The 13,506-nt window shown below is 37.5% G+C and overlaps 1 protein-coding gene across 1 annotated transcript in view; it reads left to right on the forward strand.

Moving 5' to 3' along the window:
* ANOS1 (anosmin 1) overlaps positions 1-13,506 on the forward strand; it is a 125,510-nt gene that overhangs the window by 79,931 nt on the left and 32,073 nt on the right. Inside the window, exon 6 of the mRNA XM_072351109.1 lies at positions 4,619-4,748. Coding sequence (XP_072207210.1) covers positions 4,619-4,748 — 130 coding nt within the window. The remainder of the gene's footprint in view (positions 1-4,618; positions 4,749-13,506) is intronic.

Raw genomic sequence — 13,506 nt, forward strand, 5'->3', positions numbered from 1 at the left:
ACATCTTGCTGGGCAATCAAATTCTGGATTTGGCTGGATGCGTTAGAATTGTTTTTGCCATGTCAGCAACAAAGATGGATGTCCAGTGTGACTGAAGTGACTGTGTGCATCTCTTCCAGGCTTTTCTTGTCCATATAACTGAGATTTTTCTTGTATGATTCCAAAGCACTGGGCACTGAGACCTTGATTATAGGTAAAGGCTGTGAAGAGCTCAGCCATTCAGTTAAGAACTCCTGGGGTGTGGCTGTCCATGGGAGCTGATGCCCCTTCCGTACTCTCTTTGCTACTTTTGCTAGAGGGTATGTTCAGAACAGAGGAAGATCAACAAGGCTGTAGGCAAGGTTCTAAATTTTTTTATGCTTGTATACTGCATAGTAATATGCCTGGGACTATACAGAGTTTTTCTTTGCACTTTCTTACATGAAAATTCGTAATATTTTGTCAGAGCTTTTCATACATTTTTCTGTTTTCCTTTTTAACTGTTCATTCACAGCTGAGGCTATAATTTTAAATATCTTTTTTGAAGGATTTACTTTTTAAAACCACTGTCATTTTCTACTTAATTACTGTGAGTTAATCTGTAAATATTTTCTCATGTGTCAGATAATTTTTTTTTTTTTTTGGTATTGAAAAAGTACTTTTTTGAAAAAGTGTATGTAATTTGGAGTATGTTGTTGTTAGTTCTCTTTTGATGCTTTCTTTTGAAGAAGGGAGACAATCTATTACTGTTATTTAAATCTTAACATTAAAAAGAATTTTAATTATTCATCACTTTAGAGAGCAGAAATGTCCTTAATTAAGGAAGGTCTACTGTCCTTTGATAGAGTAGTGGATGTGGCACTGTCAGACTTCTTTTTTGACAGAGGAAATATAAACTCAGATCTTCTTATACTCTGGATGATAACTCTTCACTCTCTTATCTTCAAATTCTTTATCATTTCGTATTACTTCAAAAGGTAGTTGTGGAGCTATGAACTCAGCAAGGTAAGGCTGTCCCCAGTATCCAAATGTTAGGGTTGGAACCTAACTGTTAAACCTTCCACTTTTAAGTGAATGGATAAATGCATAGCCAAAATAATTGCTAATTATTATCTCATAATTGTTTAACATAGGGGTGATCTTTTTCTTTTGTCTTTCATTGATTAAATTCTTTAGAACATTATGTTAACATTCTAAAACATGATTAGAATTGTTTTTTAATAATTACTCTGATAGCTCTCTGAGAACTAACTGAAAAAAAATATTCAAATTACCAACAGAATAGTATAAGATTTCTCAACAGCGTTTAGCCCTTCCTTCAAATATGTTAAACCTTTGTAAAGGTTGGCTAGAAAGACAAAAACTTTTTATAATGCAGGAGCTTTTGTTACAGATACATCTCCTGCATGCCAACGAGACTAACAGGAGCTTTGCCAACAAAGCCAATAGTGAAAGAAATAAGCCTAGGGCCTGTTCATAAATTAAAATAATTTTAGTGATATGAGTTGACACATTATTTGATCCTACATCTCACAGTCGCCATGTAAAGAATGACACAAATGAACTCTGGTGTTTTAAATGAGCCCTAACAGGATAACTAGGCTGGTGCAAAGAAATGACAACTGAGATTTCTCAGTTGAGGAATGTAGAGTCAATCAAGTCTTTTCACATTATACCTGTATTCTAGCCACAAGAACTGCTCCTAAAATAATGCTTCTTGTTTTATTATGTTGTTCCATGATGTCAGAGGTGGCCTGGCAGTAAAGGTTGAACCTTCCTGCTAGTATCTCATTACATTTTGTTGCAATGTGACAGACAGCAGCAGAGGAGCTGTCTGTTAAAATGACATAGTACATGGAACAGTTTATGAAGCAAATGTATGGAATTGAATTCCTCCATACAGAAAAAATTATACTCCTTGACATTCACTGTTGCCTGCTGAATGTTTGTGGAGATCACATAGTGGTTATGAGCACAGTAAGACAGTGGGCAGTGCGTTTCAGTAGTGGTGACAGCAACAGTGGCTCACCTATTTCCTTCACATGCTCACACAGTCCTGCTACCCATTTTTCTAAATTTTGTTTGTCAACAAGTTGAAGAGATTAAGCACAGGATAATATCTACAAACTTTATTGGTTGAGGCTCTAAAAATACTGTTGCTGGAGAGCTGAAGCATGTTTCTGAAGTTCTGACTGTATGATTTAGGTTGGCAACTGCTGCTTTTTTCCAGGGGAGGGAAAAAAGCAAAAAGCAGAAATGTGTAGAATCATATAATATCTTATTTTGGAAAGGACCTTAAAGATCATCTAGTAATAAACCATGGACAGAGATAGCTCTCACTGGAAAATGTTGCCCAGTAACTCATCCCACCTGGCCTTAAATGCCACTAGGGATGGGGCATCCACAAATTCTCTGGGCAGCCAGTGCCCCACCATCCTCTGAGTAAAGAATTTTCTCCTTACATCAAATCTAAATCTCCACTCTTTTAATTTAAAATTGTTACCCCTTGTCCAGTCACTATCAGTCTGAGTAAAAAAGTTGTTCTCCATCTTTTTTATGTTTTCTTAAGTACTGGAAAGCCACAATGAGGTCTCCATGGAGACCTCTTCGGGATGAATAATGCCAGCTCCCTCAACCATTCTTTGTAAGAGAGGTGTTCCACTCCTCCGGTCATCTTTGTGGCCCTCTGCTGAACCCACTCCAGTCGCTCCATGTCTTTCTTGTGCTGGGCTTCTCACACCTGAATATAGTATTCAGATGAAACCTCATGATGACAGAGTAGAGTATGACAAGCATATCCCTCACCCTGCTGGCCCCCCTTCCTTTGATGCAGCCCAGGATACTGTTGGCCCTCTGGGCTGCAAGTGTACACTGCTAGCTCACATCACCCACCACAACCCCCATGTCCTTCTATGGAGGGCTGTTCTCAAGGAATTCTTCTCCTAATCTGTATATGTGTCTGGAATTGCCCCAAAAAAGTGCAACACCTTGCACTTGGCCTTGTTGAAGGTTCATGTAAGTAAGTCTGCTTCTCAAGCTTGTCCACATCCCTCTGGATAACATCCCTTCCTTCTGCTGTGTCAACTGCACCACTCAGCTTGGTGTCATCAGCTAACTTGTGAGGGTGCATTCAATCCCACTGGCTAGGTTGCTGACAAAGATGTTAAAGAGCACTGACCCCAAGATAGAGACCTGAGTGATCCCACTTTTTTCTGGCTTTTACCTGGACCTATTGTCCACAATTCTCTGGCTGTGGCCATCCAGCCCATTTCTTAGCCAGCAAATAATCCAGCCTTCAAATCCTTGTCTCTCCAATTTAGAGATAAGGATGTAATGTGAGATGTAATGTCAAATGCTTAGAGAAGTCCAGGTAGACTCAGCTGGTCTTCCCTTGTTGACTGATTCAGTCACCCTAATGTAGAAAGCTACCAGATTGGTTAGGCACTTTTTGAAGCTGTGTTGAGTTTCTTAGATCACTGCATTGTCCTTCTTCTGGAAGTAACTGGCATCATTGCAAGTGATGCTGAATCCTATATGGTGGATTTCTGAAGTTATAGGAAACAACCATTATAAAAATAAACAGATAATCCATAGATCAATGAGATTGCATCTTGGGTCAGTAATGATACTTAGTATTGTTTGTGCAGTTTATTTAGACGTGCAAGACATTTATTTCAAGCTTATGTGTTTTTTGATTAAAATATTAAAACAGCAAAAGTGAGAGCTGTGAAATGAAATTTGGATAACTGAGGTGTAACTTTAAATGTAAAATAGCCACAAATAGATTAGTTTCTGGTGAGCTCCACAGACACTATTTCTTCTGTACTGGTAGTGATAGAGCTTTTATCAGAAGGCTGTGTTCAGTTCTGATGTTTGTACCTCAGAAAACATTTCAGAAAGTGTACAGGCCAGCTGCTTAAAAGCTTAAAGGAAAAGAATAAAAACAGGCCTCAGAATAACTGTGTTTAAAGCACCTCCTACTGAAAGAGTTCAGAGTGTGTTTATACTTCTTCCATATGTCAGTGGTGAAGGCACTCGCTGCAGAAGTTAGAAATGGAACTTATGACACATCAGCAGTCTCAGTGAGTGTTGTAGGAGAAAAGATTGTCTCCTATGACCGACCTAAGAAAAGTCTGCAGAGAAGAGTTAAGGCTGTGATTATCATTTTGTCATAAGTGCCAAAGATCTGAAGGAGGATTCACTTTCATTACCTGAGGACTTTGTGTTTCCTGTGAACCAGAAAAGGTGGATTCTCAGTGTTGGATTTTATGAAGTCATTTTGTAGGCCTGACTCTTTAGGGTCTGGAGAAATGAGTCTGTTGATTTGGGATAATGAGTTCCCTAAAAACTCATCAGCTGGTTAGCTAAGTTCTACAAGTTTGGTAAAGTTTGTGATAACTGAAAAAATCATTTTGCGAATTTAACACTTGACCGATTTTCTAAATGCCACTTTACTAGAAGAGACCTGCAACGTTCTGTACAATTTGGTCGTTACATGGTTTTGTTCACAACTGTTGGCACTTGCGAGTACTGAAGAAGTGTATCTGCTACCTCCCAGTCTGACTGATGGGTGTTACATTGTAGAGAGCACAACTAACCCCATCTAAGCAGACAGTAACCACGACATTTTCCCCACCAGACAACAGATGAGCGGGTTCAGCTGTCAGACATCAGAGCGAGCAGGTGGTACCAGTTCCGTGTGGCAGCTGTGAACGTGCATGGGACAAGGGGTTTCACGGCACCCAGCAAGCACTTCCGCTCCTCTAAAGGTGAGTTTTGGTTCCCTACATCTGGAGCACATCTTCTGCTGGCTCAAATGTGGAAGGCAGCCTGTTTTTGTAGCAGAAGGTGGGGCTTTTGGCTGTTTTGCCATTAGCTTTAGAAATGGTGTGAGGTTTGTTTGAAGTCTGCTCAAGAATTAAAGGGTAATGATATCCTTATTCTTTTTATCAGAAAGGTGTCTCAATGAATTTTTTTAGATATTTTCCATGCTATTGGTATCAAACAGCAAGACTCTGACCATGAAAGATGGAGATGGGCTTTCAGTGTTTTATTCCAAGAGATCTTTCTTATGGTCCTTTACAGTTACAGAAAACTTGTTACTGCCCTATGTTTAGCTGAGTACAGAAATATTTGTCACCCACATCTAAGTAGTTGGAGTATCATTTTTTTAATGGCAATAGGGGCTTTCTTAATATGACTCCCTCCCTTTTAGCACTAATCATAAAGGCTTAGGTATAATAAGGGTGTGTTAAGCAGCGTGTTACTTTTCATTTGGAAGGTATGTTAGCCAGTCCATTAAGTGTTGCAGGATTTTTTGTTGCTGTTGCTTGATTTGTCAAGGGATGTATTCAGGCAATAACTTTGAAAATGGATCGGTAATTGGTACTGGGAAGATAGGAGCTCAAACAGATCTCCCCTCCTGTGAAGTTTTGTTCTGGTGCACTTTTGACCCATGTGAATTAGAGCTTTTCCAGATGACTTTTCAAGCATGGTACTGCAGGCCAGAAACCATCCCCAGTAGTCTGGATGTGGTCACCCTCTCTTACAGTAAGTTAATAGTCTGGAAATAGCCAGACCATGCTAGCTGGCTTTGATGCCAAACAATGAGATTTAGCAATCCTCACTGTATTACTAATGGAGATGAAGTTTATAATAGATAGACATGTCTTTGCTTTGGTAGTGACAGAATCTTTAGACTTTTATAAAGAGTACTCTGAAGAATGCATTTCTTTCTCCTGTAGAATTGACTGGCAGTATAAATGGTTGCTATCTATGGGTTTTCACGTTATCTTTTTCTTTCTTTTTGGTCATAATCAATCCTAGAAAAAAATATTACTGTAGGTACAGTTATATAAGCATGCAAGTGCTTTTGATAATATGGATGTTTTAATTATTTACTGAACAAGTTTACATTCAGATCAGTAATTTTTAATGCTATAATCCCATGTCTCATCAGAAGCGTTTGTTGGCATGGTCATCCCACTATTGCTGTGAGACAAACAAAAGAAGTATTATTTTAAGAATTTGTTACAATTAATTAGCACACAATTTCAGTGACATAAAAAATGCAGTTCCTCCAAACTATGATGAGCTTACTGCAAGGACTCATTATCAGCAGTAGCTTTCTCTTTGATTTTTCTCATGAGATACAGTTAAGCAGATACAGTTCTTCATTGCTGAATTGGGCACGAACTTTCTTTTAAACATATACCGTGGTCAGTTGTTTTCTGAATTGCTAGAGATTTTCTAACTATTCTGCTTGAAAACACCACAACTGCAGTTACATAAAGATATATCATGATAACACTGGGGTTTTGGCTTGAGTGTGACATTTGTATAAAATTCTGTTCCAAACATGTCCCCTGATGGTTGGGCTCACCACAGGAGCATATTGTTCAAAACACCTACATTAGTAATGAATGTAAGAACATCTGTGCTAAGTTGTACTGAACATCTCTTTAGCCCAGTATCTGACCCTATCCATAAGGGGGTTTCTGAAGGACAATGTGACAGCGTGATAAGCATACAGATATATTTATACAGAATAATATCCTACCTGGTAGTGATTTTCAGGAGCTTGAAGTTTTGAAATGATTGTATGTTAGATACCAGACTCTGCTTCTCCTGCACTCTCTGCAGCTGCTCCTGAAGCATTTGCTCTCCAGTAGTACTGCTCATGGCTGTCAGGTGGGCAGAGAGCACTTTGAGAACTTCTAGGACTTCATGAGATGTACAGAAGCTAGCAGAACATCTGCATGCTGTTACATAATGAAAACAGCAGTGATCTTGTTAAGGGCAGAAAATAAACTAGCTCTGTTCAAAAGTCTGCAGTAACCCCCATCTACTGTTACCCTCACAATAACAAATTTCAAATCTAGGTGCCAGCACATGACAGAACATTGTGAAATGCCAAGCAAACGAAAGGGATACAGTTAGCTATCAACTCTGCAGCCAGAGTCATTCCATCTGTTCATTTGGGTATTTTAGAGGCTTCGTTATGCTAGTGGCTATTGCAAAGATGCCTCACTTACCAAATAAAATTTGGAAGCATTAAGTGACCGTGGTGACTGTCAGGAATGACACTAGCTTGCTTCAGTCAATATCTGTCAGTCTCCATGTCCCTGAGCAGGCACTAATAGCACTAACAGTTATAGTGTTATACGGACTATTAATTGCTACTTTGGAACTCAGTGGGAAGTGGTTGCCCCTGCCTGGCAGAGAGGCAAGGATCACATGCGCCCGTGTTTTTGGGTGCCAGCATCTACTCATTCCTGCTGAGCTCCTACAGGCATATTTAGCTTCTGTTATGGAAAAGGATGGAGGATTTTGGCATCTCTCCTTTGAAAGTTTGCTGTCTCTCTTTGGTACATTTGTGTGAAGTGTGGACAGAAACTCATAACAGTTCTCCTACTGTTTGATTATGTTGCACCAAAAAGCAAGAGAAGATTTACCATCTTCATCAGATTTACCAACATTATTTTTTCAAGAAGAAAACCTTTGATTAGGAAATGTGACAGCAATTCCTAGAACAGTCTCTCGCACGTGATGTTAAACTTCTACCAGTTGCTCATAAGTTATAATGAACAGCAAATTGTATTTTTTTTTTCTTAAGGGAGACAAATGTGACATATAATCAGTATATGGGGAAATGTATGGAACCACACAATCTCTGTCACTAAATATTTTAAGCTGTTAAAAAAAAACATTCAGAGACATTGATGCCAAAATTACTTGGAGAGAGACTTACTTGTCTGGTAATTATGATACAGTTTATATTGTTTTGTGTCTTTTGCAAATGCAAAAATGTGATTTCTAAGTAGATACAACAAAGCAAGATTTTTTAAAATTCAAAATAACTTTACATCTTCTTAGTTATGCAGTAACTTTTATTTCACTGAGAAGCTCCTTATTATACAAATTAGTTTAATATCCCAGTCATGAAAAACATAAAAATAGGAAGGCAGAAGAGCATTTCATCAAGCATTCCAGCTATAATGGTTCTACACCATTCTTCATATACTCATGTTTTGATTATTTATCTGCTGTAGATGCTGATAGTATTATACTGTGAACAGTTGAGGTGAGGGTTTATTAGCTATTTTACACTGCCTCATGCATTCATTTATGGAATTAGTATGTAAATAATGAATAAACAAAGTGACACAGCTGAGATAAATAATTTATGAAAGGTTCAGAGCTTAAGCTGAGAATTTTTTATGCTGTTTGTTTATTCCTGTAAAAGAGATGAAGCATTTATATTGGCCTCTCTGGCATAACTTTTCACAAGGAAAAAAGCGGTGCTTTATTTTGCCATAATTTGATACCAAAGTTACAAGAAACATAGAGTAGATTATGCATATCTCCTTAAAGCAGATAGCCAGAAGATTGAGTCAATACAGCACCTAGGAGAATGGGTCCTTTCCAAAAGTAGGACTCTGTACATGGATTTTGAGGTTGATATTGTCAGCTAAAATGGATCAAAGCTTTCTGCTATTCTTGATAGCGATTTTCACTTTGCTTTTATTTTTTTAATTGTGTTTGCTTTCCTTTTCATCTTCCACTGAGTGACAATAATTTGCAGTAACAGCAAAAAGCTAACAGAATGTCTGGCAGAATCTTTATGATCCCCAAAGATATGAATATAATTCTCATATTTTTACTGATCCTCTCCAAGCTGTTTCATTTACTTTGGAAGGAGGAGAGAACTGATCCTACAATCCAAAAATAAGTCTATTTAGGAAAAAAACGAAAACAAAAAAAGCTATCTTTCCTTTTCTTTCATTATGTGGACACTGGATAGCCAAGCCCAAATTGCCAGAAGCTGTTTGGCACTAGTAATTCAACTTGTGTTTGTAAGTTTTTAGATGTTTTTTCTAGCTTTTAGGTTCTATGATGACAATGAACTCTCAATAAAAGATACTACTGTTAACTAGAGGAACCAGCATTAAGCATTACCATATAATATATTATCTTGCCACTCTGTACTTAGACACTGTGCTATTTTCATGGGCTAAAAGAGGCTGTAAGATCAACACAATGAGCCTAAACCTGATCCTTCTACCTTACTGAAGGTTTTTATCTTCACCATAAAGGCAGCTGCTAGCATACACAGGATGAATTGTCAAGCAAAAGGAAGCAGACAACATTGTTTTCACAGCACATAAGTACCATGCTGGATGAGATTTCATGCATGCATTACTGAGTGTTAGTAAAACCAGAACAGACACCCACTCCTGGCAATAAAATTCTTTCTGTTGCTCCTTTGAGACCAATGATTTTTTTATACTGCTGCACAGCTGGTTTATGTGTGCCATTTCCATTGGGCAAAGCCAGTCCTCTAACTTATGCCTTGGAACTGTTTAATAGTTGAAGACTTGTCTGTAGAGCAGTTTCAGCAGATTTTTAGAGTTGGCATACATAATGTTTAAAAGATAGTAACAGATGATCTATTTCAAGTAAGGAGAAAAAAATATATCTGTAGAAAAGGTTAAAACGGGAGTCAAAATTGCCATCATTTTTACAGCTGAAGATGGAAATTCCATGTTTCAGTGTCATTATTTCCTCTCTGACATATATATTTTAAATCATTTGTTGTTTTCATTACAGTTGCCACATTTAAAGCCAAAGTGAATGTTTTGCAGCAATGTGCAATGTGATTCTTGTACCTACCCTGCACTTGCTTTTTTACTGAGGTTGTAAGTTGTGTCTAGATCCTATTTATAGAAAGAATTTTGTAAAATATTATGTGCCTATCACTATGTTTAAAAATATGATTGTGGGAAGATGTGCATTTTGGAAAGGTGATGTGAAGATTTTCTTCTTTTTCTTGTATTAACAGCAAGGAATTCTCCCTTCTGGGGACTGCAGACAGAGTTTTTCTTGTGATGACTGAGTAGCCAGCAAGCATTTAGGTCCTTTGGGTATACTCAAGCCAGATACAATGCAGACAAATGCAGTACTTACTCCATGTGCTGGAACAGCAGTCTCAGCCTTGACCTAATGAAGCTATCATTTCTAGCAGTGAGAAGTGATTTACTTGTCAGATGACTGAGACCAGAATATTTTAAGATTTGAAAACAATTGACTGTGCCAAATTCTAGTATATATAAGGACTTTTACTTGAGCTGTAGCATAAACAGCAAAGGAAAAACTGCAACTAACAGCGTTCTTTCTGCAAACCAAAGAATTCAATTTAACACTCAGATGAATGCATTTAAATAAAATTTCAGAACTTCAAATTTGAAAAACTGACTGTAGTTTCCCTTCCAGTAGTTTAACATTTACATATCTAAATTATACATGTGGGCAGTCAGTCGAAGGGATCACAGGTATATGAACACAAACAGCAGAATGGTTGTTAGCTTTGTAGTCATTAGTATTCCAGTTTAGCTTCATAGTCAGGTTAACAAAGGTGTATAAGCTCTGTAGTCCAGTACCATTTATTAGACTTAGAAATATTTCAGCACAAAATGTTGTGTGTGGCTTTCTGTGTCTAGATAGACATAAGCATAATGGAGCACCTTGTAGAAACATGACTTTTCCATTCAATAATAGAATTGGGAAGACTTAAAAAACAAAGCAAAATGAAACAGAAAAAAACTACAGTTATCTCATAAATGGTCTGTATGCATAATGAAGGAGTATGTTTTTAAGGCTATATAAGAAGCACATTTTGCTCGCTTTCTTGAGTTTTAGGGATATTAAGGGCTGTCATTTTTTTAGGGTAGGGCACTTTTTTATTTACTTGTTTGTTTTGTTTTTCATCTTGGAAATAACAGAGATCACAATGTATCACCGGGTTTCTATTCTGTCTTACTTCAGACCTTTCAAATGAAGGAAAACATGGATGTTCCCGTTCTTTGGTGTAAAAAAAAATTGTAGTTCTGTCAGTTATAAAAGTGATGAGAGGCATAGAGAGACACAGAAATAGATGAATGTCATCATATGGAAATAATATGCAGTGGATTCTCAGCTGATATAAAATGCTCACTAAGTGGCTTCATATTTCAGGTACCCAAAATCCTGGAAATATTTTATTGTTGGTTCCCCAGAATCAAACAATTGTTTGTTAGTTTTTGTGCTTTTTTTCTCCTTTCTTTTTGATGACTAAATGTGAAATTGTAATGCTTGTCATTGTTCAAGAGGGATTTGGATAATGTTCTTAGTAATATACTTTAACTTTTGGTTAGCCTTGATGTGGTCAGATAGCTGGACTAAATGATCTCTGAATGTTCCTTCCAACTGTTACATTGTGTTCTCTTCTAATTTTTTCATCTTTGATCATTTTACTTGTTTCTGTGTAAGTCATTCCAAAATTAATGCCTCCTATTTATTTCCATGGAAACTGCAACATGTACATATACAAAGAGCACAGTATGACTATTTGATAGAGTAAACTCTCAACTACAAAGCACTATTTTTCAACGTAGTCACCACCATTAGTTATGCATTCTTGCTAGTTATAAATAAGTGCCTGCATGCCACTCCCATAAAAACCTGCATCAGTGAAGGTGACCCACTGTTTCCACAGCTGCTGCAACAGTGTTGTTGCTAGGAGAATGTTGTCCATACAGTCCATCTTTCATTGGCCTGAACAGATGAAAGTCAGAAGATGCCAAATTCAGACTGCACAGTGGATATGGCAGGACAGTCCAGCCGAGGCTGGCAGTGAGATTCCATGGTCTTCAAACTGGCATGCGGCCCAGTGTTATAATGTTACAAGAGTAAGACTGTTGCCTTCTCTGTCCTGACTCTGAAAGTTTGAGGCTTCATCTTAGTCAGCATCAAGATATTGCTGTCAGAGTTGATGGTTTGTCCAGATTCTAGGAAATCCACCTGTCCCTATTCCAAAAGACAATACATATCACTTTATCCACTGTCTGGTACTTTTTCTTAAAAAAATCCTGAGAATTCATGTATCTTTGCTCTGTGAACTGCCACTTGGACTCCAGCTTGTAGCAGTGACACCACATTTTGTTACTGGTAACAGTGTGATACAGGAAGCTGTCACCTTCAGCCTCATATTGGTTCACCAGGTCCCGACAAACTTGCACATGTGGTTCTTCCTGTTACTGTACGAGCACCTGTGGGACAAAGCCTAATGCAAACGTTATAATATTCAAACTTTGCTACCATTGTTTCCAGTGCATTTAGACTTACATTCAACTCCGTACACAGTTCTCTGGTTGTAATCAACCAATTCTCATAGATTTGCTGATCAAGGTGCTCTTTGTTCCATGGTGTGATAGCTGTGCAGAATATGGCTTGTCATCCATGTTGCTGTCACCACCCATCACCTCACTGTGCTCACGTCCACTGTTTGGTCTCCATAAACATTCAGCAAGCATCAATGAATGTCAATGGTTGCCGTTTTTTTTTCCACATGGAGGAATTCAGTTCCACACCTTTTCTTCATTCACATTTCCACTTCAGACACCATTTTGTCAGACTGCCACTCTGCTGCCAGCTGTTGTATGGCAACAAATGTAATGAAATATTGTTGGGAGAGTTCAATCCCTACTGCCATGCCACCAACATTTGCCTCTGAGTTTATGAGCCAACATAATAAACTAGAAGGCATTGTTTCAGAGAGGCCCTCATAGATTATTATTTTCCACAGCTTAGTCTACTTCTTTTATTTTTTCTAGAAAATGTGGTACTCTCCAATTTCTTGACTTTTCATGCCTTTCAGTTGCAGAATTCCTTCCTTTCTGCCTTGATGTCTACGACCACTCTTCTTCCTCTTTTTAAAAGGCACATTTCAATGGAACTTGCTAGGTTTACAAAACAATTGCTATTCCTTTTCTTGTAGGGCCAGAGACACTTGACGAGGAATTTTGAAGAAAACAGATTAAACAAATTTGGTCTTTTGCTAGATCTTTTGGATCTATGAAGAATTTATTCTGAAATGCCATTTAATTTAACTTTTAGTATTTGGGGGGACACTAGAAGTATTTATAGACACAGAAAGCATGTTGTACAGTTAGAATTGTTTAGGCTTATATCAGAGCATTCATGAAGGCACACTCTCCAAAACACTTTAACTGTATCCCATATGTTATGTATACATAATACATGATGTGTGGTACTTGTGGGAGTTAACCTGAATAATTCACCTGTGGTAATACGATCAGTTGCACTTCAGGTTATAAATGTTTTATTCTCACAATACATTGTCATATTGCATTAAAAAAAAATAAATAAAAAATAATCACAACATTTTAAGTCAGTGAGGATGGATGCTTGAAAGGATCTTGGGTTTTTTGATTCACAATTCTGGTTATTGCATCCAAATTTCATTTTGCTTCTACTTATTTTAGCAAGCACAGAAATAGATGATGAATTATGTTAGATAACAATACGAGCTATTTATCTTAAAAAAAATTTAGAAATTAATCTTCGTATAATTTATCTCTCCCAAAATGTACAGTGTTGTATATATTTAAAATGGAGTTTTTGGCTACTAGGTAGGACAATAAATGTAAGAAAAGTGCTCGGAAAACAAACAAACAAACAAACAAAAAA

This window comes from Excalfactoria chinensis, chromosome 1 (genome assembly GCF_039878825.1).
Source record: "Excalfactoria chinensis isolate bCotChi1 chromosome 1, bCotChi1.hap2, whole genome shotgun sequence".
Taxonomy (NCBI): Eukaryota; Metazoa; Chordata; class Aves; order Galliformes; family Phasianidae; genus Excalfactoria; species Excalfactoria chinensis.